A 23,682-nucleotide genomic window follows, 5' to 3' on the forward strand; every position below is an offset into this window, starting at 1 on the left:
TTGATGAGCTGTATCACATTGATTGATTTGTGAATATTGAACCACCCTCTTATCTCAGGAGTAAATCCCACTTGATTGGGGTGAATGATTTTTTTTAATCTGCTGTTTGATTCAGTTGGCTAATATTTTGTTGAGGATTTTTGCATCTATGTTCATCAGAGATATTGGCTTGTAGGGTTTTTTTTTTGTTTTTTTTTTTTTTTTGTAGCGTCTTTATCTAGTTTTGGTATCAGGGTAATGCTGGCCTCAGAGAATGAATTTGGAAGCTTTACTTTCTCTTCTATTTTTTGGAATAGTTTGAAAAGAATAGATACTAATTCTTCTATAAATGTTTGGTAGAGTTCACTTGTGACTCTGTCTGGTTCTGGAATTTTGTTTGGTGGGAGTTTTTTGATTACTGATTCAATTTCATTGCTCATCTATTCAAATGTTCCATTTCTTCCTTATCCAGTTTTGGTAGGCTATATTGTTTTAGGAATTTACCCACTTCTTCTAGGATGTCCAGTTTGTTGGCATATAATTTTTCATAATGTTCTCTTATAATTGTTTGTATGTCTGTGGTATCAGTTGTTATTTCTCCTCTTTCATATCTGATTTTAGTTTGAGCCTTCTCTCTCTCTCTCTCTTTCTACTTTTTTTCAACATAGTACCATAAGCCTTAGCCACAGCAATCAGACAAGAAAAAGAAATGACAAGCATCCAGATCAGCAAAGAAGTAAAACTTACACCATTTGCAGATTACATGATATCATATATAGAAAACCCTAAAGACTCCACCAAAAAACTACTAGAACTGATAAATGAATTCAGGAAGGTCACAGGATCCAAAATCAATATACATAATTCTGTTGCTTTTCTATATGCTAACGATGAAGTGGCAGAAAGATAAATTAAGAAAACAATCCCATTTATAATTGCATAATCCTCTGGCTAAAGGATTATGAATTTTGTTGATCTTTTCAAAGAACCAGCTCCTGGTTTCATTGATCTTTTCTATTGTTGTTGTTGTTTTGTTTTGTTTTAGTTTCTGCTCTTTATTTCCTTCCTTCTACTGGTTTGGGGTTTTGTTTGTTCTTTTTCTTGTTCTGTTAGGTGTAAGGTTAGGTTGTTTTTTGAGGTTTTTCTTCCTTCTGGAGTAAGGCCTGTATTGCTAAACTTCCCTTTTAGAACAGCTTTTGTTGTCTCCCAAAGATTTGAGACTATTGTGTTTTCATTTTCACTGGTCTCCATGTATTTTTTTGATTTCCTCTTTGATTTCTGGGTTGACCCATTCATTGTTTAGTAGCATATTATTTAACCTCCATGTACTTGTGTTCTTTCCAGATTTTTTCTCGTGGTTGAGTTCTAGTTGCACAGTGTTGTGGTCAGAAAAGATGCATGGTATGACTTCAGTCTTTTTTAATTTGTTGAGACTTGTTTTGTGGCCTAACATGTGATGTATTCTGGAGAATTTTCCACGGGCACTCAAAAAGACTGTATTCTGCTGTTTTAGTATGGAATGTTCTGAACATATCTGTTAAATCCATCTGGTCTAATGTGTCATGCAAAGCTACTGTTTCCTTGTTAATTTTCTTTTTGGATAATCTTACCATTGATATTAAGTAGGGTGTTAAAGTCCCCTACTATGGTATTATTCTCGGTTATTTCCTTTATGTTTGTTATTAGCTGCTTTATATATTTGGGTGCTTTCGTGTTAGGTGCATAAATATTTACATTGTTATATTTTCTTCTTGGATTCTTCCCTTTATGATTATGTAGTATCCTTGTCTTTTGTTACAACCTCTTTTAAAGTCTATTTTGTACAATATAAGTATTGCTACTCTGGCTTTCTTTTCATTTCCATTTGCATGATAAATGCTTTTCCATCCTTTCACTTTCAATCTGCAGGTGTCTTTAGGTCTGAAATGTATCTCTCATGGGCAGCATATAGATGTGTCTTGTATTTTTATCCATTCTGCCATGTGTTGTCTTTTGAATGGAGCATTTAATCCATTTAAATTCAAAGTAATTATTGATAGGTGTGTACTTATTACCATTTTGTTATTCATTTTATGCTTTCTCTTTCTAGTTCTTCTCTATTCCTTTATTCTCTTGCTCTCTTCTTTCATGGTTTGCTGGATTTCTTTAGTGACATCCTTGGAATCTTTTGTCTTTATTCTTTGCATATTTATTAGTGGTTTTTTATTTGTGGTTACCATTAGGCTTGTATATAGCACCTTCTGCATATAGCAGTTGGTGGTCATTTAAGTTTGAACCCATTCTTTATTCCTCCCTCCCCCCCACCCCATGTTTTAGGTAAATGGTGTCATACTTTATATCCCTTTATTTTGTTAATCCTTTGACTTATTTTTATAGATATATTTAATTTTGCTGCCTTTACGCTTCCTACTTTTCTTACTCATGCTTGTGGCCTTTCCTTTCCACTCAGAGTCCCCTTTAACATTTCTCATAGGGATGTTTTAGTGGTGATGAATTCCTTAACTTTTCTTAGTTTTTGAAACTTTTTTTTGTCTTGGAAACTCTGAAACTCTTTATCTCTCCTATTCTGAATGACAGCCTTGCTAAATAGAGTTTGTTTTGCTGCAGGATTTTTTTTTTCTTTCAGCACTTTGAATAGATCATGCCACTCCCTTCTGGCCTGCAAAGTTTCTGCTGAAAAATCAGCTGATAGCCTTCTGGGATTTCCCTTGTATGTAACTGTTTTCTTTTCTCTTGCAGCTTTTAAAATTCTCTATCACTACTTATTGCCATTTTAATTACTATGTGTCTTGGTGTGGATTTCCTTGGATCGATTTTGTTGAGGGCTCTCTGTGCCTCCTGAATTTGGATTTCTGTTACTTTTTCCAGATGCAGGAACTTTTCAGCTATTATTTCTTCAAACAAATTTTCTGCCTCCTTTTCCCTCTCTTCTCCTTCTGGGGTCCCTATAATGCAAATGTTGTTATGCTTGATGGTGTTGCTTTTTATTCTTTTTTCTATCTCATGTTCAGTTTGATTGCTTTCCATTACTCAGTGTACCCATCACTGATCCATTCTTCTACTTCCTCTAATCTACCCTTTATTCCCTGTAGAGCATTTTCAATTTCACTTTTTGAGTTCTTCATCTCTGGTCCTTTTCATGTTTTGTCTTTGTTGAGGGACTCACCAAGGTCCTTCACTCTTTTCTCAAGTCCAGTGTGTATCTTTATGACCATTTCTTTAGATTATCTGTCAGACATATTACTTGTCTCCTTTTTGTTTAACTCTCTTTTGGTATGATTTTGTCCTGTTCTCTCATTTGTAACATATTCCTCTGTCTCCTCATTTTGTCTAACTCTGTGTGTCTGTTTCTGTGTTAGGAACGTCAGCTATGTCTCTTGCTCTTGAAAGTAGTGACCATATGAAAAAGAGGTCCTGTAGTGCCCCCTATTCACCAGAAACTTGCACTTCATGGATGTCTCCTACATGTGTTGTATGCACCCTACTGTTGTGGCTAAGCCACATTTGCCTTCAGTCCAGTCATCTGCACTGACTCTTTGCCTGTTGTAGGCATAATTTGGTCTCTGTGTTGTTAGGGGGCCAGTCTGGGGCCACCTTGGGCCTGAGTTGGGTCAGACCAGGCTTTTTCCACAGATTTAGTAGCACTGAACTGCAGGGTGCTCTCCGTGTATTGTCCCCTAAGCAGTTTTCATTGGTTTGCAGGGCCTGCAATCAGACCAGATGTCTGTCCCTAGCCAATTGCTTGAGCCACAATTGGACTGATATATGTGCTTATCTTCCCCTCTCTCTGGGAAAGGAGTCACTTTAGAGTGGTGGTACTGGCCTCTGTTGGGGCTGCTTGCATACTGCCATATTTGTGTCACCACTTTGGATAGACTCCTGCTGAGGGCACGTTGGAGATGTTGGTCTACAGGAGAGTACAGGGGCGGGGGCAGCGCATGATGTTAGCAAGGTTTACACAGGTCTGTTGTGGGGGACCTGTAGCCACTTAGGAATACTGCATAAGGTAGGTCAGAGGGTGTGAGTCTTCAGGAGAGTGTGGGGACGGAGCATGCTGTTCGCAAGCTAGGTGGAGAGTGTTGACACTATGCTGATTCCCACAGTTGTCTTGTATCTAGACTGGGGTTGGGGGGAGGGAAATGGTTTCCACCAGTTCTTTTGTTCTTGGAGAAGTCTCATAAAGATCTTTGTCCCTCCAGCACATGTTCCGAGATTAGTAAATAAATCCCCTTCCTTTGAGCCTCAGGTGTTTTTCAAACTGCTGCTTCTAAGCTATATCTTGGTGGGGCTGTTTGTTATACTCTTTTTAAGGGCAGGGACTCAGTTTCCTATCAACCTTCACTTTTCCTAGATCTGAGCCCCACTGAGTTTTAAAGTTCTAGGTGTTAAACCCCACTGATGGCAAGAACTCATGAAATTAAGTCCCTCTGATTTTTAAGCCAAATGTTAACGGGGATTTGTCTTTCCAGTGTGGGTCCCCTATGCCGGGGTCGCCTAGTGTGGTCTGCTCCTTTCCTTTCTCTCCAACTGAGGCATCCTCTTGTGTATGATCCTGCAGGTCAGTTTGGTTCCTATCTGCATCTCCACCCTTCCTACCCTTTTTTATGTGGTCTCTTCTCTACATTTAGGGGTGGAGAGTCTGTTCTGCCAGTCAACAAATCACTTTCTGGGTTATTTACACTGATGTGGATGTTATCTAGGTGTATCCAAGGGACAGGGTGAACTTAGGATCCCCCTACTCCACCATATCCCCCCCACTTCCTGAAGCTACATCTTACCACTGGTTAGCACTTTGTAGCTGTGCCCAGAACTTATTTGTTAAATGGGTAAAAGGGAGAAAATTATATTGAGTTCATCTCAAAAATTTCATATAAAATTTACTCAGAAGAATCCTGCAAAAGGTCTTAATATAACTAATACAGGTAAACAGTCAAAATGAAGAAGACCATTGACTTTACTGGGGCTTTATTATGTAGGCATGATCGAATGAATCATTAGTCTTGGGGCTCAGTCTCCAGTCTCCTTCCCCTCCATAGATTGATATCACCTGGTTCAAAGTACCAACCCTTAATCACATGGTTAGTCTTTCTGGTGTGATCAGCCCCCATCCTGAGTCATCCATTATTATAAAATTATCTTGCCCTCCCCCCAAAACTCATCTGTCCGGTGTAAACTGTCAGGTGTGGTCTGAGGGAACCCTCATAAATAAGAAAGACTCCTGTCACTTAGCAGATTCTAAGGATTTAATGGCTATCTTCCAGGATGTGGGGACAAAATTCAGCCAGCCTATTAATTATACAGGTGCACACAATTTAGAATTGTTATATGTTCTTGGTGAACTTAACATTTTATCATTATGAAGGGTCTCTCTAGCAATGTTTTTAAAACGTGTTGATTTAATTCACATTTGATAAAAGTCACCCTTTTAAAGTATACAATTTAGTGGATTTTTAGTATATTCACACAATTGTGTACCTCACCATTTTTCTCCCTCCAGAACATTTTCATCACTCCAAAATGAAACTCTATACCTATGCACAGTCCCTCCCTATTCTGCCTACCCACCCCCAGCCCCTGGCAACTCCCAGTCTACCTTCTGTCTCTATGTATTTGCGTATTATAGACATTTCATATAAATGGAATCATATACATCCTTTTGGGCTGGTTTCTTTTACTTAACATAATGTTTTCAAGGTTCATCCATGTATCAGTACTTTATTCTCTTTTTATGGCCAAGTTATATTCCATAGTATAGATAGACCACATTTTGTTTACCCATTCATCAGTTGATGGACACTGGTTTCCACTTTTCTGGATATTAATATAATGGGCTTTGAACATCCGTGTGCAACTTTCGTGTGGTCTATCAATAGTTTTTGACTTAAAATATATTTTGTCTGATATTGTATTTAAAAATTTGTCAAAATAATTTCAGGCTTAGGGTGATATCTTTTTTCCAAAGAGGATATTCACTTGACCCTCAGGTACCCGAAGGTATTAGCAATTCAGGATTCCTTTTACATAGTTTTAAGGCGACAGCTGATTTGGATTTGGGCTGCAGACCCCTACCAGGGCAGATCTGTATGCTATTCACTCTTACCTCCAGGGTTCAGTGGTTCCTGGAATCCAACACAAAATATAGGAGTTTTATCAGTTATCCACTCTTGGCAGGCCGTGGACTCCAACTTTTATAACCCTGGAGTCATCACAGTGTCAGAGATGAGTGCCTTGCTTCTCAGCCTTACCATTTTCAGAACTGGCCAGTGCCCCTCAGGGGAAAAGTGGCTCCAAGTTCTCCTGAATTTCAGAACTTATTCTCCTGAAATTCTGTACACACTGTTAGCTTACTGGTGCTTATCAACAGACTGTGTGTGTGTGTGTGTGTGTGTGTGTGTGTGTGTGAGAGAGAGAGAGAGAGAGAGAGAGAGAGATATTAATGGGAGTTACCTATTTTGCCATTACTCAAAGTGGAAGCCTCTGTTATAGTTTTTTGTCAGTCATTTTTATCTTTCCTATTATCAGGTTGATCCTGCTTAATATATAAAACAGCAAAACAAATGTTACCAAACGTTTTTATTTTGGGGAAGAATCTTTGGATCTTAAAATGGTTCTTTTCTTTAAAATCACCATTTTTCACATATTTAATGTTATCTATTTTCCTATTCAGAGGTGTATTGCCCAGGATTTGAATTGGCTTCAGTTGGTGTTCAGATATTTTCACTATCCTCCATGGTCTTTTTGTCCAGAGAGATAAACTCAAATCTATCAGGACTTTAGATTTAAACTTTTAGGAATTGAATCACTATACTATATACCTGAGCTAATATAACACTGAATGCTAAATAATTGGGATTAAAATTAAAACTTTAAAAAATAGGGGCACCTGGCTGGCTCAATTGGAAGAGCATGAAACTCTTGATCTTGGGGTCATGAGTTCAAGCCCCATATTGGGTGTAGAGATTACTAAAAATAAATAAATAAATAAACTTAAAAAATAAACTTTAAAGGAGATACATAGAAGAACAAATTATTTAATGACACAAAAAATAATTGGAGAGATCCAATTATTTGGATCCAGTTAACTGGGACATCGTGACAACTGACCCAATTCCTCCACAGGTCAAAGATCTGAAAAGGTAAACTGAAAGGGCTGTATTCAAGGATAAACGCACCTGAGTAGATAAACGGAATGAACAACTCTGGATGCTGACTTGAGCAAACCAGTTATGAAAGATTTGGGAGGTAATTGGAAAATCTGAACAGGGATTGGGTATGTCAAAAGGCAATTTCTGCATACTGAATGAAACAAAGCAGGATGAGTTTACGGCCTGCAAACCAGGAATCTCAAAGCTACAGAAACAAGAGTTCTGAGTTGTTCACAGGCTAAGGGGTATGTATGGGACAAACATGGAAGTCATTTGTCTTTTTTAGTTGATTGGTTGCCCAGTGGTCTTCTTTCTTATTTGGATCAGGGTAGCTGAGTCAAGGAAAGGAAGTCCAGACATAGCCGTGAACAGACTTGGCATTTGGGGATTGACTGGTGTCCTCCACTGATTTCTGAGATGAGCTGTAAATTCCTGTAAGGTTAGGTTAAGTTTCCTTTTTTGCACCTGCATTAACCATCTCCATTTTGTCCCTGACCTAAGAGACTCCATTTTAGTTTGGTTCTGCCACCAAACTAATGTGAGTTTGCTCCTTGGTGAGTTACAGATAGAGACAACACCAAGTGGAGCTGTCACACAAAGGAAATTTTATTTGCAGCAAATAAGGAGATCACAGGGAATAACTGCCAAAGCTGTGACTCCCCTGGCAACGGTGAGAGGTTTCTTTTTGGGGTTTAGGATGAATATTCAGTAGGAGGAGCTTTGTCATTTTATGCAAAGGTGGGCATAAGGTCGTGCATAGGCGCTTAGAAAACATGCCTACACATGCATCCTATGTTATGTTAATGCACTCTTGTGCTTCTCTTCGGGTGTTGACTTCAATAGGATAATGAAGCAGAGGTAACTGTCGGATAAGGAGAACGGGCTATGGGCATGCTCTGAGAGCCAGTATAAACTGGATGGGGTCTTGGGCTCTTTATCTCAGATGAAGAACGAGAGTAAACAATTGGAAAGCTCCCAGGAGCTTCTTTCCATTTACTAGAAGGGATGCTGCTCAATTCATGAATGGTTACATAAAGCCAACTAAATTTTTAATTGACTTGGCTTTTTTTTTAAACACAACTCGTTTTTTTAAATGAAGTTCAAGATATTTTTTTTTAGGCATAATCAACATTTGTATCTACTTTTTGTAAATTCTCAGCATATTGAAATGAATAGATCATGCCACAAAAGGGTGTGAAGAGCCCTTAGGTGCCTTGTGGAATACAGGAGGCAGAGGAGTCAAACACACTCCCTTTACCTCTGTTCCTTCCCCTCCGCACGAGACACAGCGTGGAACAGCTATGGTCACCGAAGACTGAAATTTCCTATCTACCTACCTCCTTTACCACCGTCTACCGTCTACGTTAACATAACTGTTCAGTCGTCATTAGCACACGTTTACTACTCCAGGGGATTCCTGTCCTAGCAAAGTGCTTGATTGTTCAACAAAGGAACTTCCACAAGGTCCATCAATTCTTCAATCTCTGCAAAAGAAAGCAACCGTTGGCACCTAAAAACCCTTGCTGTTCTCCCCAATCCTGGCCTACGCAAGTCTAATCCAAGTCCGTCGCACTGAAAGACCCGCCTGCAACCGAACTTTCAATTCTCAGTAAATTCAACCTTGACTTCGTGTCCGTGTCAGGGTGCCGTGTCCATCGCGGTGGTGTTCTCCCTCCCTGCGATTAGCAATAAACTCCGTGTATTACCCGACGGTGGTATTGGAGATATCGGGGAGCCGGCATTTGATACAAGTTTGAGATCCAGCCTTCCCCTAAAAATTTGGGTCCGTTTTTCTTTAATACGACCGAATTTTTTTCAACTCGCAATTTTCTCAGGCGCTCTAAGAAATGAATAAAACAAAAAGAAACCTGACAGTTACAGCACCAGCGAGGTAACCCAACCTGAACCCGCTTTACACCCAAACAAGAGACAGCTGTTGGAAGCGCGGTCCCGCAAGCTGCATTCTGGGAAATGTAGTCCAGGAGTTGCGTGAAATCGGAGGCGCTTCCGCTTGGGCATTCTGGGAAGTGTAGTCCAGGAGCGGGGTACAGTCGGGGACACTTCCGCTCCAGGAAGGCGAGGTCGGGGCCGAGATTGTTGGCAGGGAGGTGAGTTAACCCCGCGCCCCTGCGGTCCCTCCGAGCCTTCTCGGCCTCGGCGTGAGGCCAGCAGCCGCCGGGTCCTCGCTCATGGGGCATGGGAGTCGCGGCGGAGGGCGGGGACGGAGGCAGCGGCGACGAAGCCTCCGCGTGGGGGCGGGCGCGCGTGGCGTGCGGAGTTTGAAGGTCTCCCGCGCTCTCCGCGCCCAGAGCTCTCCTCCCTCACCCCTAGAGCCAGCTGTGCGTGTGCCTCGAGGTGACACACTGGGCCAGTGATTAGCATTTCCCTGCCTCCGTTTCCCCCTGGCTGAAAAGGGTTAGTGCCTGCCCAGTAGTGTTCTTCTAAGAATTAGATGAGATTATATACGAAACGCTTAAAACCAGTGCCTAGTGCCTAGTAAAATGTTGGGTGGTGCCGGGAATGCTGTCATAATATCGGGCCCCCTGTTATTTAGAAGCTCCTGAGAGGCTGGCATTGGGGGCGTGGGGTCGGAGCCCCGGCTGCAGCTCCACTGGCCCTTCACCGATCTCTGCTGTGGGGCCGTTCCGGGATTCCTGGACTCTTCCCAGACCCTTGATTAGGAAGGAGAGTTATCTTCAGCTGGATCCCGGGGAAAGTTCTTTGTGGCTGATCCCAGAGAAACAGTCCTGCGCACGGCTTCGCAGAGTGCCTGCGGTGTACTGAGTCCTTAAGTGTTGAGAACGTGTAATAGCTGCGTGTTGTTCATTTAAGATGCAGCAGGATTTCTTAGTCTGCGGTTTCAATCAGTCATTGCCTTCATGCATATGGGAGAGGAAACTTTGTTGAGCTTAATAACATGCTCAAGTAATTACACCTATTAAAATGGTGTCATTGGGGGGAAATCGTGGCAGTTTTTCATTAGCAGCAGAACAGATTATCTGTGGGCAACCAGTCAGAATTAGACTTTCCTGGGGGCTCCTGGGTGGCTCAGTCGGTTGAGCCTGCAACTTGGGCTCGGTCGTGATCTCACCGTTGGTGAGTTCAAGCCCCGAGTCAGGCTCCGTGCTGGCAGCCCAGAGCCTGGAGCCTGCTTCAGATTCTCTGTGTGTGCCTCTCTCAAAAATAAATTAAACGTTAAAAAATAATAATAATAATTAGACTTTCCTAGGGTATCAGTGACTTGCCACCTGGAGCCTTCATCTCTGAATTGTGGGTTTCTGAAAAGATTTATTTTCTAGAAAGCACATTTGCAAGGGAAGTTTCGGGAAGCATAAAAGCATCTGCCTGTCTGACACCTTAGGGAATGGGGAATACCCGCATTATTATTATACCCATTTACAGGTGACTGGATTGAGGCACAGAACGATTAATAATTTGCTCAGGGTTTACACTGGTGGTGAGTAGAAAGTAGTAAGTAGAAATGCAGAGCTTGAACCCATGCACCTTGGCCCTGTTAAGTTATACTGCCTGCCTGCTTCTCATTTCCTCTGAGACCCAGGCTCAGGAATACTCTGGAAGCTACCAGAAGCACTTAGGTGAGGGACTGTTCCTGAGCTCAGGCAGCTGTCTGGGGGAGCCCAGAGGAAGCTGGAATCCAGCCCCTGGTCTACAGGGGCACCTCTTGGGGTTCCCACAAGTGCCGTGTGGACTGACGGCTCTCTCACGACGGCTTTCCCATCCACAGCTTTGCCTTCCCAGAACTCTGCCCTTCCCCAAAAGGAAAAGGAGAAAAAAATGACCAAATTCCAGGTAAGTTGGTTTTGCCTTTCTGTTCCTTAAAATGACCTCTCGTTTCACAAAGTGTGGACGCATTAACCCCCTACTTGGGAAGGGTGGAAGCATTTACCCTCCTACTTGGCAAGAACCCCAGGCACTTGAATAATTGTTGTGTCCCAGTCTCTTGTTTTTTGTTTATTGCCAAATAACAGCGTGAAAATTGATATTTAAAAAACTTAAAAAAAAAAAAAACTTGCACGTTCTAAACATGTTTACAAATGAACAGTTTTAATTGTGCCCTATTCTTTCCCATTTGTGTTTACGTGTCTGGACTTGTAATCACAGTTTAAGTAGCATTTTGGATTTTTAATATTTTATTTCTTTTAATGTGTATTTCGTTATCATGAGAGAGAAAGAGAAAGAGTGTGAGTGAGCGGGAGAGGGGCAGAGAGAGAGAAGGAGAGAGAACCCCAAGCCGGGGCTGAGCTGTCAGTGCAGAGCCTGACGCAGGGCTCAGTCCCACGAACAGTGAGATAATAACCTGAGCTGAGATCAAGAGTCTCAACCCACTGAGCCACCCAGGTGGCCCCCATTTTGGATTTTTAAAATGCAACTTGATAATTACCTACAGTGTAAAGGGTCACGTTATTTTCTGTAATTTACCTGCTGTTTTACCCCAGTCTCCATATAAAACCCACATGGATTTTGCCATTTTAGAGATGTTTACAATAACAATTTGCTTACATATAACCTTTCACCCCATACAGAAATTCTGAGAAGTCAGTCTTTTTTTTTTTTTCTCTTGAAAGTTCTAGGGGCTCGATTGTTTTCTCACATGTGGTGCCTCATTCATTGTGATAAGAATGTCTACAGTATGTCTTGGAGCAGCGGAGTCTGCCAGAGACTGAACTCAGAAAATAATTTTAGTTTTCAAACAGCAAGAGCTAGATTCTGAGAGCGCCTGGCTGGCTCAGGGTAGAGCGTGTGACTCTTGATCTTGGGGTTGTGAGTTCAAGCCCCACATTGGGTGTACAGGTTACTTAAAAATGAATAAGTAAATAAATTTAAATACTTCTTAAAGGGGAGATTCCTTTTTTTTCATTCTAAGTTAAATCATGTGTGTATTATATAGTTAAATATTTGTTTTATTCGTTGATGCGTTAGTATGTTTTGAAGAAGCACATTTTTTTTTAATTTTTTTTTCATGTTTATTTTTTGAGAGAGAGAGAGACAGAGTTTGAGCAGGGAGGGGCAGAGAGAGAGGGAGACACAGAATCCGAAGCAGGCTCCAGGCTCCAGGCTCCCAGCTGTCAGCACAGAGCCCGATGTGGGGCTCGAACCCACAAGCTGTGAGATCATGACCTGAGCCGAAGTCAGATGCTTAACTGACTGAGCCACCCAGGCGCACCAGCACATACTTATTTTTTTTTTTAATTTTTTTTTCAACGTTTATTTATTTTTGGGACAGAGAGAGACAGAGCATGAACAGGGAAGGGGCAGAGAGAGAGGGAGACACAGAATCGGAAACAGGCTCCAGGCTCTGAGCCGTCAGCCCAGAGCCCGACACGGGGCTTGAACTCCCGGACTGCGAGATCGTGACCTGGCTGAAGTCGGACGCTTAACCGACTGCGCCACCCAGGCACCCCAGCACATACTTATTTTTAAAAATCTTGAGCACTAGGGATTTGCCAGGCATTTACTCTGTGGAACAGCTGTGTGAGGATATACCTGGTCTTCTCTGCATTTTCACATGAAGAAACAGGTTTGTGAACCTTAAGATACCTCCTGAAATCCACTCGGTTCCCAGCTGACCCTAAAGTTCCCATTGCCTAAGTCGGGAGTTTCAGGTGTCCGATTAGGGTAAATGGAAAGACCCAGAAGAAAAGAGACATCTCTGTTCGGGGACCTCAGGCCAGGCTACATGTGTGCTGGCAGATCTGGTGGATGGGGGTCTCCAAACATAACACTGTCGTCACCTAATTCCTTAGTGCCTGTCTCTTCTGTGTCAGACATGTCAAGTCGTTTAGTACACAGGTGCTCAGAACTCCAGCTAGAGTTTTTATTTCCACGCAGAAAAAGTTATGACACAAATAGGAAACAGGAGTTGGGGGGGGGGGTGGTGGCTAAGAATTTATACATGCTAGAAAAAAGGCTTGATATTCTCAGTAGGAATTTTACTCATGCATAAGATACTCTGGTAGGATTATGAACAAAGGAAATGAACAGGTAATATGTGAAAAAAAATGGAAAGATGATCTTTTATTATTATTTGAGCGTAGTTGCCACACTGTGTCAAAAAGACTACGTTCTTGGGGCGCCTTGGTGGCGCAGTCGGTTAAGCGTCCGACTTCAGCCAGGTCACGATCTCGAGGTCTGGGAGTTCGAGCCCCGCATCAGGCTCTGGGCTGATGGCTCAGAGCCTGGAGCCTGTTTCCGATTCTGTGTCTCCCTCTCTCTCTGCCCCTCCCCCGTTCATGCTCTGTCTCTCTCTGTCCCAAAAATAAATAAATGTTGAAAAAAAAAAAATTAAAAAAAAAAAAAGACTACGTTCTGGTTGTTTCGTTTTGAAGATTTTATTTTTAAGTAATCTCTACACCATACGTGGGGCTCAGACTCACAGCCCTGAGATCAAAAGTCCCAAAGCTCTATCAACGGAGGCAGCCAGGTGCCCCCAGTTTGGGCCAGAGTGTAGAGAATCCAGAATACTTGTAATCTTTTACGGGAAGAGTTAATGGGGAAAATGGCCATTATATTAACAAAATCAAGGTGCGTATTTTTCAAGAGTGCAAGTGCCACTTCCTGGAACTTATCCTAGGGAAGTAACAGGACAGTTGGCTGAGATCTGTATAAAAACTGTATAAAGGGCACGATGCTACCTGTATACGAGGTGTTTTTCTCCTTCCCTCTCCTTCCCCTCCCCTGCACGGCCCTAGCGTGTTTGGTAAGACTGTGGAAGGGGAAGAGGAGAAACTATGAGAAGAGTTGCTCGGTTCCCTCAGAATCGGGACCGGCTTCCCCCGTGCTGCCCCGCTCCCAGTGGCCATGGGGTGCGAGCTCAAGGTTACGTGTGCTTGGTGTTGTAGGAGGCGGTGACGTTCAAGGACGTGGCTGTGGTCTTCACGGAGGAGGAGCTGGGGCTGCTGGACCCCACCCAGAGGAAGCTGTACCGAGAAGTGATGCTGGAGAACTTCCGGAACCTAGTCTCTGTGGGTGAGCGCAAGACCTTTCTGTCACTCATCCCCTCGAGCAGGGTTTCTTCACCTTGGCACTGTTGGCATCGGGGGCAGATATTTCTTTGTTGTGAGGGCCGTCCTGTGCCTATTGGGATGCTGAGTGACATCCCTGGCCTCCGCCCACTAGTTTAAGGCTTCAGGGCTCCTCAGAGACCAGGGTTTCCCAGTCCCTTTAGAACATGGAGACGAGATGTTTCTAGTCTTTGTTCCGAGGCAGACATGGTCTCGTATAAATGAACTGTAAATGAACAGTTAAGCTTGTCTTCACCTGGCTCCATATTTCAGGCATCTTTTTTAAACTTGTAAATCATGAGCCACTGGTGGGTCAGGACGTTCGTAAATGGCACTATCTTCTAATCTAGAATACTTACAGGACAGAGCTCCTTAGCAGGGGTTCACCTTGACGTGTTAAGTTCAGCTGTTTACATTGAGGGGTGTCAACAGGGAAGGATGTGAGGAAAACAGACAGTGGTTAGAAACCGTTCGTTTGGGGGGCGCCTGGGTGGCGCAGTCGGTTAAGCGTCTGACTTCAGCCAGGTCACGATGTCGCGGTCTGTGAGTTCGAGCCCCGCGTCGGGCTCTGGGCTGATGGCTCAGAGCCTGGAGCCTGTTCCCGATTCTGTGTCTCCCTCTCTCTCTGCCCCTCCCCCGTTCATGCTCTGTCTCTCTCTGTCCCAAAAATAAATAAACGTTGAAAAAAAAAATTAAAAAAAAATAATAAAAAAAAAGAAACCGTTCGTTTGGTCATTTATTTCGGTAATTTGTGTGGTAAGAATAGATTTCTCATGACGCCAAGCGTTCTGCTCACCGTGGGTCGTGACGGAAAAGTGTTTGGTAACCACTGCTGCGGGGAGGGGCAGAGCCTCACGTTATGGGAGGGGAACCCACGGTTTTCAGTCCTCGCGCCCTTCGTGTTTTCACTCGCGTCTCCTCTTTCCACAGGGCATTCATCCTCCAAACCAGATGTGATATCCCAGTTGGAGAGAGAGGAAAAGCTTTGCGTGAAGGAGATCCACACCCAAAGGGGTAGGCACTCGGGTGAGAATGGCGCGGCTCGGGTCCTGGCAGGGGACGGTCCCCTCGATCTGCCTGCGTCCTGCGTCGTGCAGCAGCCAGAGAGGCCCCTTGAAAGCCTCAGTCCCGCTGCGTCACACCTGCTTCAGTCCCTCCCCGGGCTTCTCCTTTTACAGAATAAAACCCAGCGTGTTCCAGGGGCCTGGAAGGTCCTGTGGTATGGGCTCCTCCCCCCAGCCTCACCACTCATTCTACGTTTTTCTCCCGTCACGTCCCCCTCCCTCTGTCTGCCAGCCTCACGGCACTCAGGTGCTTCTGCATTAGGACCTTTCCCGCTCTCTCCTCCGGCCGGAACGCTGCCAGCCGGTACACGTCTGACCGCTCTTGCTTTCTCGCTCGCTCCTGTCTGTCCGAAGTCCTTCTGTCCAAGGCCTTATCCGACCACCGCTTCAAATGCCATCTCCCGGCCCTCGCCGTGTCCCTGACTTGCCTTCGTTTGCGCGTAAGCACTATACCACCAGACTTACTTGGGCCTTAGGTACATCCACACTGTTGCACAACCCTCCGTGCTGTCCACCTCCAGAACGTTTCCATCATCCCACACTGGAACCCTGCACCGTAAACAGCGCCCCCTGTTCTTCTCTTACCCCACTTCCTGGCGACCACTGTTCTCCTTTCCGTCTCTGTGGATTTGACTATTTCACGTACCTCATGGAAGCGGAGTCATGCGACATTTGCCACTTGCACCTGGTTTATTTCACTTAGCATAACGTCTTCAAGGTTGATTGTGTTGTAACGCATGTCAGAATTTCCTCCTTTTTTATGGCTGAGTAACGTCGCGTCGTGTACACCTCTCACATTTTCGTCATCCGTTGATGGACATTTGGGTTTGTACCGTTTGGTTATGGTGAAAAATGCTGCTCTGAACATGGATGTACAAATATCTGTTCAAGTCCTTGCTTTCCATTTTTTGTGTGTATACCCAGAACAGAAGTGTTGGATCGTGTTAGCAATTCTATTTTTTTTTCCCTTGGGAGAGGAAGGGAGGGGGAGAGAGAGAGAGAGAGAGAGACTGCCAGCAAGTTGGGGAGGGCAGAGCGACAGGGAGGGGGAGAGAGAGAATCTTAAGCAGGTTCCATGCCCAGCACGGAACCCCAGGGAGGCTCTATCTCACGACCATGAGATCATGACCTGTGCTGAATCAAGAGTCAGATGCTTACCCGACTAAGCCACCTAGGTGCCCCTGGTAATTCTGTTTTTAATTTTTGAGGAACTGCCATACCGTTTTTCACGATAGCTGCACTATTTTATGTTCCCACCAGCAATACACAAGGGTTCCAGTTTTCTTCATCCTCACCAACACTTGTGTTCTGTGGGTTGTTTTTTTTTTTTTTCCCCTTAATAGCCACCCTAATGGGTGCAAAGCGGTACCTCGTTTTGATTTGCGGTTCTCTGATAATTAGTGATATTGATCATCTTTTCATGTGCTTAGTAGCCATTTGTGTTTCTTCTTTGGAGAAATATCTGTGCAAGTCTTTTGTCCATTTTTGAGTCCGATTGTTTGTTTTCCTTTGAGTTTTAGGAGTTCTCTGTGTTCTGAAGACCAATCCTGTTTCAGATATATGATTTGCAAGTATTTTCTCATTTTGCATGTGGCCTTTTTACTCTCTTGACAGTGTCTTCTGATGCACAAGAGTTTTTCATTTCCATGAAATTTTCAAATTTGTCTGTGTGTTTTATTCCCTGTGCCTTTGGTGTCCTAGCCAAGAAATCATTGTCAAATCCAGCATCACAAAGCTTTTGGCGTATTCTTTCTCCTAGGAGTTTTATAGTTTTTGCTCCTATGTTTTGCTTTTTGATGCATTTTGAGGTAATTTGTGAATATGGTGTAAGGAAAGATCTGACTTCATGCTTTTGCGTGTAAATAGCCAATATTTCCAGCACCATTTATTGAAAAGACTGTCCTTTTCCCATTCAGTGGTCTTGGCACCCTTGTCAAAAACCACTTGACTGTGTATGCAATGGTTCATTTTGGGGCCTTGTAGACTATTCCCTCGGTCTGTATGTCTTTATGCCAGTACCACACTGTTTTGACTACAGCAGCTTTATAGTAAGTTTTGAAATCAGGAAGTGACTACCTCCAACTTTTTTTTGTTTTTTAAAGGTTGTTTTGGCCACTGAGGGTCCCTTGAGATTCCATGTGAATTTAGGATGGGTTTTTCTGTTTCTGTACTCTTGGGATTTTGATAGAGATTGCTTTGAACCTGTAGGTCCTTTGACCACGTAGCACTGATATCTTAACAATAGTAAACCTTCCAATTCAGGAACATGGGCTGTCATTCCATTTTTTTAATGTTTTTAATTTATCAATGTTTTGTACTTTTCAGTGTACATGTCTTTCACCTCCTTGGTTCAGTTAATTCCCAAGTTTTATTCTTTTTGGTGCTATTGTATATGGATTTTTTTTTTTTTTTTATTTACATCCAGGTTAGTTACCATAGGATTTCAGGAGTAGAATCCAGGCATTCATCCCCTACATATAACACCCAGTGTTCATCCCAAAAAGTGTCCTTCTTAATGCCCTCGCCCATTTAGCCCATCCTCCCACCCCCTGCCCCTCCAGCAACCCTCAGTTTGTTCTCCACATTTATGAGTCTCTTCTGTTTTGTCCCCCTCCCTGTTTTTATACTATTTTTGTTTCCTTTCCCTTATGTTCATCTGTTTTGTCTCTTAAAGTCCTCATAGGAGTGAAGTCATATGATTTTTGTCTTTCTCTGACTAATTTCACTTAGCATAATACCCTCTAGTTCGATCCACGTAGTTGCACATGGCAAAATTTCATTCTTTTTGATTGTTAAGTAATACTTCATATATACATATGTATGCATATGTATATTATATTATATTATATTGTATTATATTATGTTATATTATGTTATATTATATTATATTATATTATATTATATATATTATATATACATACACGCATATATACACATACCACATCTTCTTTATCCATTCATCCATCGATGGACATTTGGGCTCTTTCCATACTTTGGCTATTGTCAATAGTGCTGCTATAAACATTGGGGTGCGTGTGCCCCTTTGAAACAGCACACCTGTATCCCGTGGATAAATACCTAGTAGTGCAGTTGCTGGGTCATAGGGTCGTTGTATTTTTAATCTTTTGAGGAACCTCCATACTATTTTCCAGAGTGGCTGCACCAGCTTGCATTCCCACCAGCAGTGCAAAAGAGATCCTCTTTCTCCGCATCCTCACCAACATCTGTTGTTGTCTGAGTTGTTAACGTTAGCCATTGTGACAGGTGTGAGGTGGTATCTCATTGTGGCTTTGATTTGTTTTTCTCGATTTCCTTTTCTGATTGTTCACTCTTTGTGTGTAGAAATGCAACTGGTTTTTGTGTGTGGCTTTGTATCCTGCTGAATTCATTTATTTTAACAATTCTTATGTGGAATCTTTCAGGCTTTCTACATATAAGATCATATTATCTATGAACATAAATAATTTTACATCTTTCTTCCCAATTTCCATCACGCACCCCACCCCCAACTCTCACGACCATAAATCTGATCTCTGTTTCTGTAAATTTGATATTTTTAGATTCCACACATAAATGAGATCATAGGGTATTTGTCTTTCTGTGTCTGACTTATTCCACTTAGCATAATGCCTGCAGAGTCCATCCATGTTGTTACACATTTTCTTCTTTTTTATGGCTGAATCATATTCCTGCGTGTGTGTGTGTGTGTGTGTGTGAGTGACATTTTCATTATCTGTTTGTTAGTTACGAACACTTGGATGATTTCCATGTCTCAGCTATTGTAAATAATGCAGTGAACGTGGGGGTGTAAATATCTCTTTTGAACCGTGATTTTGTTTCCTTTGGCTATATATCCAGAAGTGGAATTGTTGGATCTCTTTTTTGATGCAAGTATTTACAGATAAAAATTTTCTTCTTTGCAATGCTTTCACTGCTTCCCCTAAGTTTTGGTACCCTGGATTTTCATTTTCATGTGTCTCCAGATATTTTCTAATTTTATTTGTGATTGTTTTTCTTTGATTCATTGGTTATTGATAAGTATGTTTTGAGTTCCACATATTCGTCAATTTTCCAAGATTTCCTGCTTTTGATTTCTAGCTTCAGTCCATTGCGATTAGAAAAATTTGTTGTATGATTTCATTCAATCTTTTAAAAAAAATTTGTTAAAGACTTGTTTTATGGCTTCCCATATGGTCTGCCCTGGAGAACGACTTGAGAAAAATGTATATTATGCTGTTGTTGGGTGGCATTTCCTGTGTATGTTAGGTCCAGTTGGCTTGTAGTGTTAAGTTCTCTATTTCCTTGATCTTTTGTCTAGTTCTATCCATTACTGAAAGCAGGATATTGAATGTTCCTTCTGTTACTATCGATAGCTATTTATCCCTTCAATTCGTCTATATTTGCCTCATATATTTGGTATTCTGATGTTTAGTATATATCCATTTGTAATTTTTATATCTTCTTGATGCATTGACTCTTTTATCAGTACAGATTGTTTCTTACAAGTTTTTGACTTAAAACTCCTTTTTGTCTGACATCAGTTATAGCTATCCAGCTCTCTTTTGCATGGGATATCTTTCTGTCCTGTCACTTTCTGTTTTTCTTCTTCTTCTTTTTTAATGTTTATTTATTTTTGAGAGAGGGTGTGAGTGGGGGAAAGGCATGGTTGGGGGAGCAGAGGATCCATAGCGGGCTCTGCGCTGACAGCAGCAAGCCCGATGCGAAGCTCAAACTCATGAACTATGAGATCGTGATGGGAGCCAAAGTTGGACGCTCAGCCGACCAAGCCACCAGGCACCCCTGCCATGTCACTTTCAAGCTATGTGTGGTCTTAGATATAAAGTCTCTTGTAGACAGCTTATAGCTGGATCATTTTGTTTTGTTTAATCCATTCCTCCAATTTATGCCTTTTGATTGGGGAATTTAATCCATTTACATTTAAAGTGATTATTGATAGGGAAGGACTTTTGCCATTTTGTTATTTGTTTTTATATTTGTTTCAGGTATATCATAAAGCTTTTTTGGCCCTCTTTTCCTTCATTATTACATTTTGTGTGTGTGTTTAGTTGACTTTTTTTTTTTCTTTTTTTGTAGGGACATGTCTCAATTCTATAATTCTGATACCAGTTCTAGTAAGTGGAGGTTATTGCCATACTAAGCAATCAGTCAAGATTCCAGCTGGGTGTCGTACATTTCACCTCAATTCTGACACCATCTGTCTGGATACAGCGTCAGATCCTACAGGTTAAGGGCTCAGTTCTATAAGATCCCCACCCCTCACCCTTCACCCTCTTTCAGAGGCCAGTGATAAGGCCAGATTGTTAACTGTGATTCAGAGGTTCCCTCACCCCCAACCTTGGGTTCAATTAATTTGCTTTAGTGGCTCACAGAACTCAGAGATACCGTTTACTTACTAGATTATCAGTTTATTACAAGGGGATATAACTAAACAGCCACATGGAAGGGACGTGTAGGGCAAAATATGTGGGGAGGGGTGTGGAACTTCCAGGCACTCTCTGGGCTCACCACTCTCCCTGCATCTCCACATATCCACCTACCTGAAAGTTCCCCAAACCCCCTCCTTTTGGGTTTTTATGGAGGCCTCATTAGTTAGGCATGATCGATTAGGTCATTGGCTGTTAGTGATTGGTTCAGCTTTCTGGCCCTCTCCCTTCCCCCAGAGGTCAGGAGGTGGGACTAAAAATTCCAACCCTGTAATCAAGGCTGGCTTTCATGGCAACCAGCCTCCCATCCTTAGAGGAGTTCCAAAAGTCATCTCATTAACCTAAACTCAGATGTGGTTGAAAGAGGTTTGTTAGGAAGTATAGGACACCCATTTCACCTTTATGGAAATGGAAGGATTTCAGGAGCTTAGGAAAAGAGACCAAATATTATAACAAAGATGCTCCCATTGTTCTTTTCTCTTAGGAAATTCCAAGGATTTGGGTGGGGATCTGCGGGCCAGGAACTGAAGACCAAAATATGTATTTATTATAAATCACAATATCACATTTTATAGCATTCAGTGGATAGGTTTTATATATATCTTTAATTTTTCAGAAGTGTTTTTATTTTTTTGACACTATATATTTCATTTCTCAGTTGTTTGCTTCTATCTCCTAGGAATACAGTTAATTTTTGACATCAACCTTGTAGCCTGCAGTCTTCCCATATTGGTATATTCTAGAGGCATTATTGCACATTCCTAAAGATTTTCTGTGTGGAAGATCATGATGTACAAATGTATATTCTTTCTTCTTTCCAATCTGAATGCCTTTGGTTTTTTTTTGTTTGCTTGCTTGCCTCAAGGCAGGTGAACAGCGTCAGTCTTTCAGCACTGATAATGGCGTCGTCAGCTGTAGGTTTTCTTTTTCGGTTGAGTTCCCGTCTGAGTTTCAGAGTTTTTATCATGAATGGGTAATAGTATACGCATATACATCTTTCGTAAAATACTGAGGTGATCGTTACATTTTCTCTTGTATGTTGTAAATACGATAAAATGCATTGGCGATTTCACATGTTAAAAGAACCTTGCGTTCCTTCTATTAAAACCCAAAATTCGGCTGACTAAATTTTAAAGATCTTACTGGCTTTATTCAGTGATTCCTGAATCAGGCAGCATTCATGAGAGCAGATAGAAAAGCTCCCTCAGGAGCTATATAAAGTAAAAGACTTACAGGCAGAACGGAACACGGACAAGGAAGTTCTGTGAGGCACAAAAGCAGGTTGGTCATTTGCAAGGTTACTTTCCCTTTAGGGGATGGCAGGCTACCTAACTAGAGCAGATCAGGGGATTCCCGATTGGTTTAAGATTGCATTTCTGGGTGAGCCAAAAATTATACTAAGTCTTGGTTTGGGGGCATGAGGCTTAGCATATGCAACTCCATTCGGGGCCTGTCGTCTTGTCTTTAACGCTGGGATTAACCCCACCTATTCATGATGTACTACTATTCTTTTTATTATGTTTGTAGAAACAAACAAGATCTGTTCTTTATTAAGGATATTTGTACTTTTGTTAGGGGGGATTTTGATTTGTAACGTTCTTGGGACTTGATATCTTTGTCTGGTTTTGATGTCGAGGTAATACTGGCCTTACACAAGTGACATTCAGGTATACCTTCCTCTTCTGTTTTCTGGAAGGGTTCGTGTAGGACTGGTATTACTCCTTTCCTGAGTGCCAAGCGGAATCCACTGGTGAAGTCGTCTGGTCTTATTGTGAGAATGTTTTTATGAATTAAATCCCTGAACTCCTTAGATTTTTTGCTTTTCTTGCTACAGATTTGGTTATTTGTATGTTTCAGGGAATTAGTACATCTTATCTAAGTTGTTGAATATATCCCCTTATTTTAATGCCTCTAAGATCTGTAGTAATATCCTACCTTTCATGACTGATACTGAGTTTTCCCTATTGTTTGTTTCTATTTATTTGATTTTTACTCTTCTTTCCTACTCTTTTCACGGCTTCTTGAGATGGAACCTTAGGTGTTTGATTTTAGACCTTTCTTGTTTCCTAATGTAAACGTTTAAAGCTATAAAAGTATCTCTGAGTGCTATTTAACTGCACGCCAGAAATGGTGATATAATGTTCCTTCATCAGTGTTTCAAAGTGTTTTCTAATTTCCCATGCAATTCCCTGTTTGACGTGTGGGTTGCTTAGAGTGTATTTAATTTTCGTATTATTAGGACTTTTCTGGATGTCTTCACTGTGGTTTCAATCTAGTCTTTTTATTGACATCTAGTTGGCATACGATGATACATTCGTTTCAGGTGTGCAGCATAGAGAGTAGACGACCGTATGCAATGTCTGCCACCTGTCACCATACAGCACTGTTACGATGCCATTGCTGTACCTTTCATCCCTGTAAGTCACCCATTCCGAAGTCGGGATCCTACACTTCCCACTCCCCTTCACCTGTTTTGCCCATCCCTCACGCCCCTCCAGCAACCACTAGTTCCCTGTATTTATGGGCCTGTTTCCATTTTGTTTGCATGTTTTGACTGTTAGATTCCACCTATAAGTGAAATCGAGTTATTTCTCTGACTTAGTTCACTCAGCATAATACCTCCTAGGTCTATCCATGTTGTTGCAAATGGCAAGATCTCACTCTCTTTTATGACTACTATTCCATCGTGTGTATGTATGTCTGTGTGTGTGTATGGACACACACACACACACACCCCCCACATCTTCTTCATCCTGTTGATGGACACTTGGGCTGCTTCCATGTCTTGCCTGTTGTAAATGATGCTGCAGTAAATATAGGGGTGCGTGTATCTTTTTGAATTGGTGTTTTGTTTTCTTTTGGTAAATATCCAGTAGTGGAATTACTAGATTATATGGTAATTCTATTTTTTTTTTAATTTTTTTAAATGTTGATTTATTTTTGAGAGAGAGAGACAGAGCAAGAGCAGGGGAGGGGCAGAGAGAGAGAGAGGGAGACACAGAATCTGAAGCGGGCTCCAGGCTCCGAG

The 23,682-nt window shown here is 42.0% G+C and overlaps 1 protein-coding gene across 2 annotated transcripts in view; it reads left to right on the forward strand.

Moving 5' to 3' along the window:
• Nucleotides 1–10,337: 10,337 nt before the first annotated feature.
• ZNF235 (zinc finger protein 235) overlaps nucleotides 10,338–23,682 on the forward strand; it is a 37,575-nt gene continuing 24,230 nt past the window's right edge. The window contains exons 1-3 of one of the 2 annotated variants that reach the window (XM_019819428.3): nucleotides 10,338–10,934; nucleotides 13,985–14,111; nucleotides 15,077–15,172. In XM_019819428.3, coding sequence (XP_019674987.3) covers nucleotides 10,920–10,934; nucleotides 13,985–14,111; nucleotides 15,077–15,172 — 238 coding nt within the window. In that variant the 5' untranslated portion in view covers nucleotides 10,338–10,919. The remainder of the gene's footprint in view (nucleotides 10,935–13,984; nucleotides 14,112–15,076; nucleotides 15,173–23,682) is intronic. The other variant, XM_019819427.3, reaches the window with a different exon arrangement.

This window comes from Felis catus, chromosome E2, assembly GCF_018350175.1.
Source record: "Felis catus isolate Fca126 chromosome E2, F.catus_Fca126_mat1.0, whole genome shotgun sequence".
Classification (NCBI taxonomy): domain Eukaryota; kingdom Metazoa; phylum Chordata; class Mammalia; order Carnivora; family Felidae; genus Felis; species Felis catus.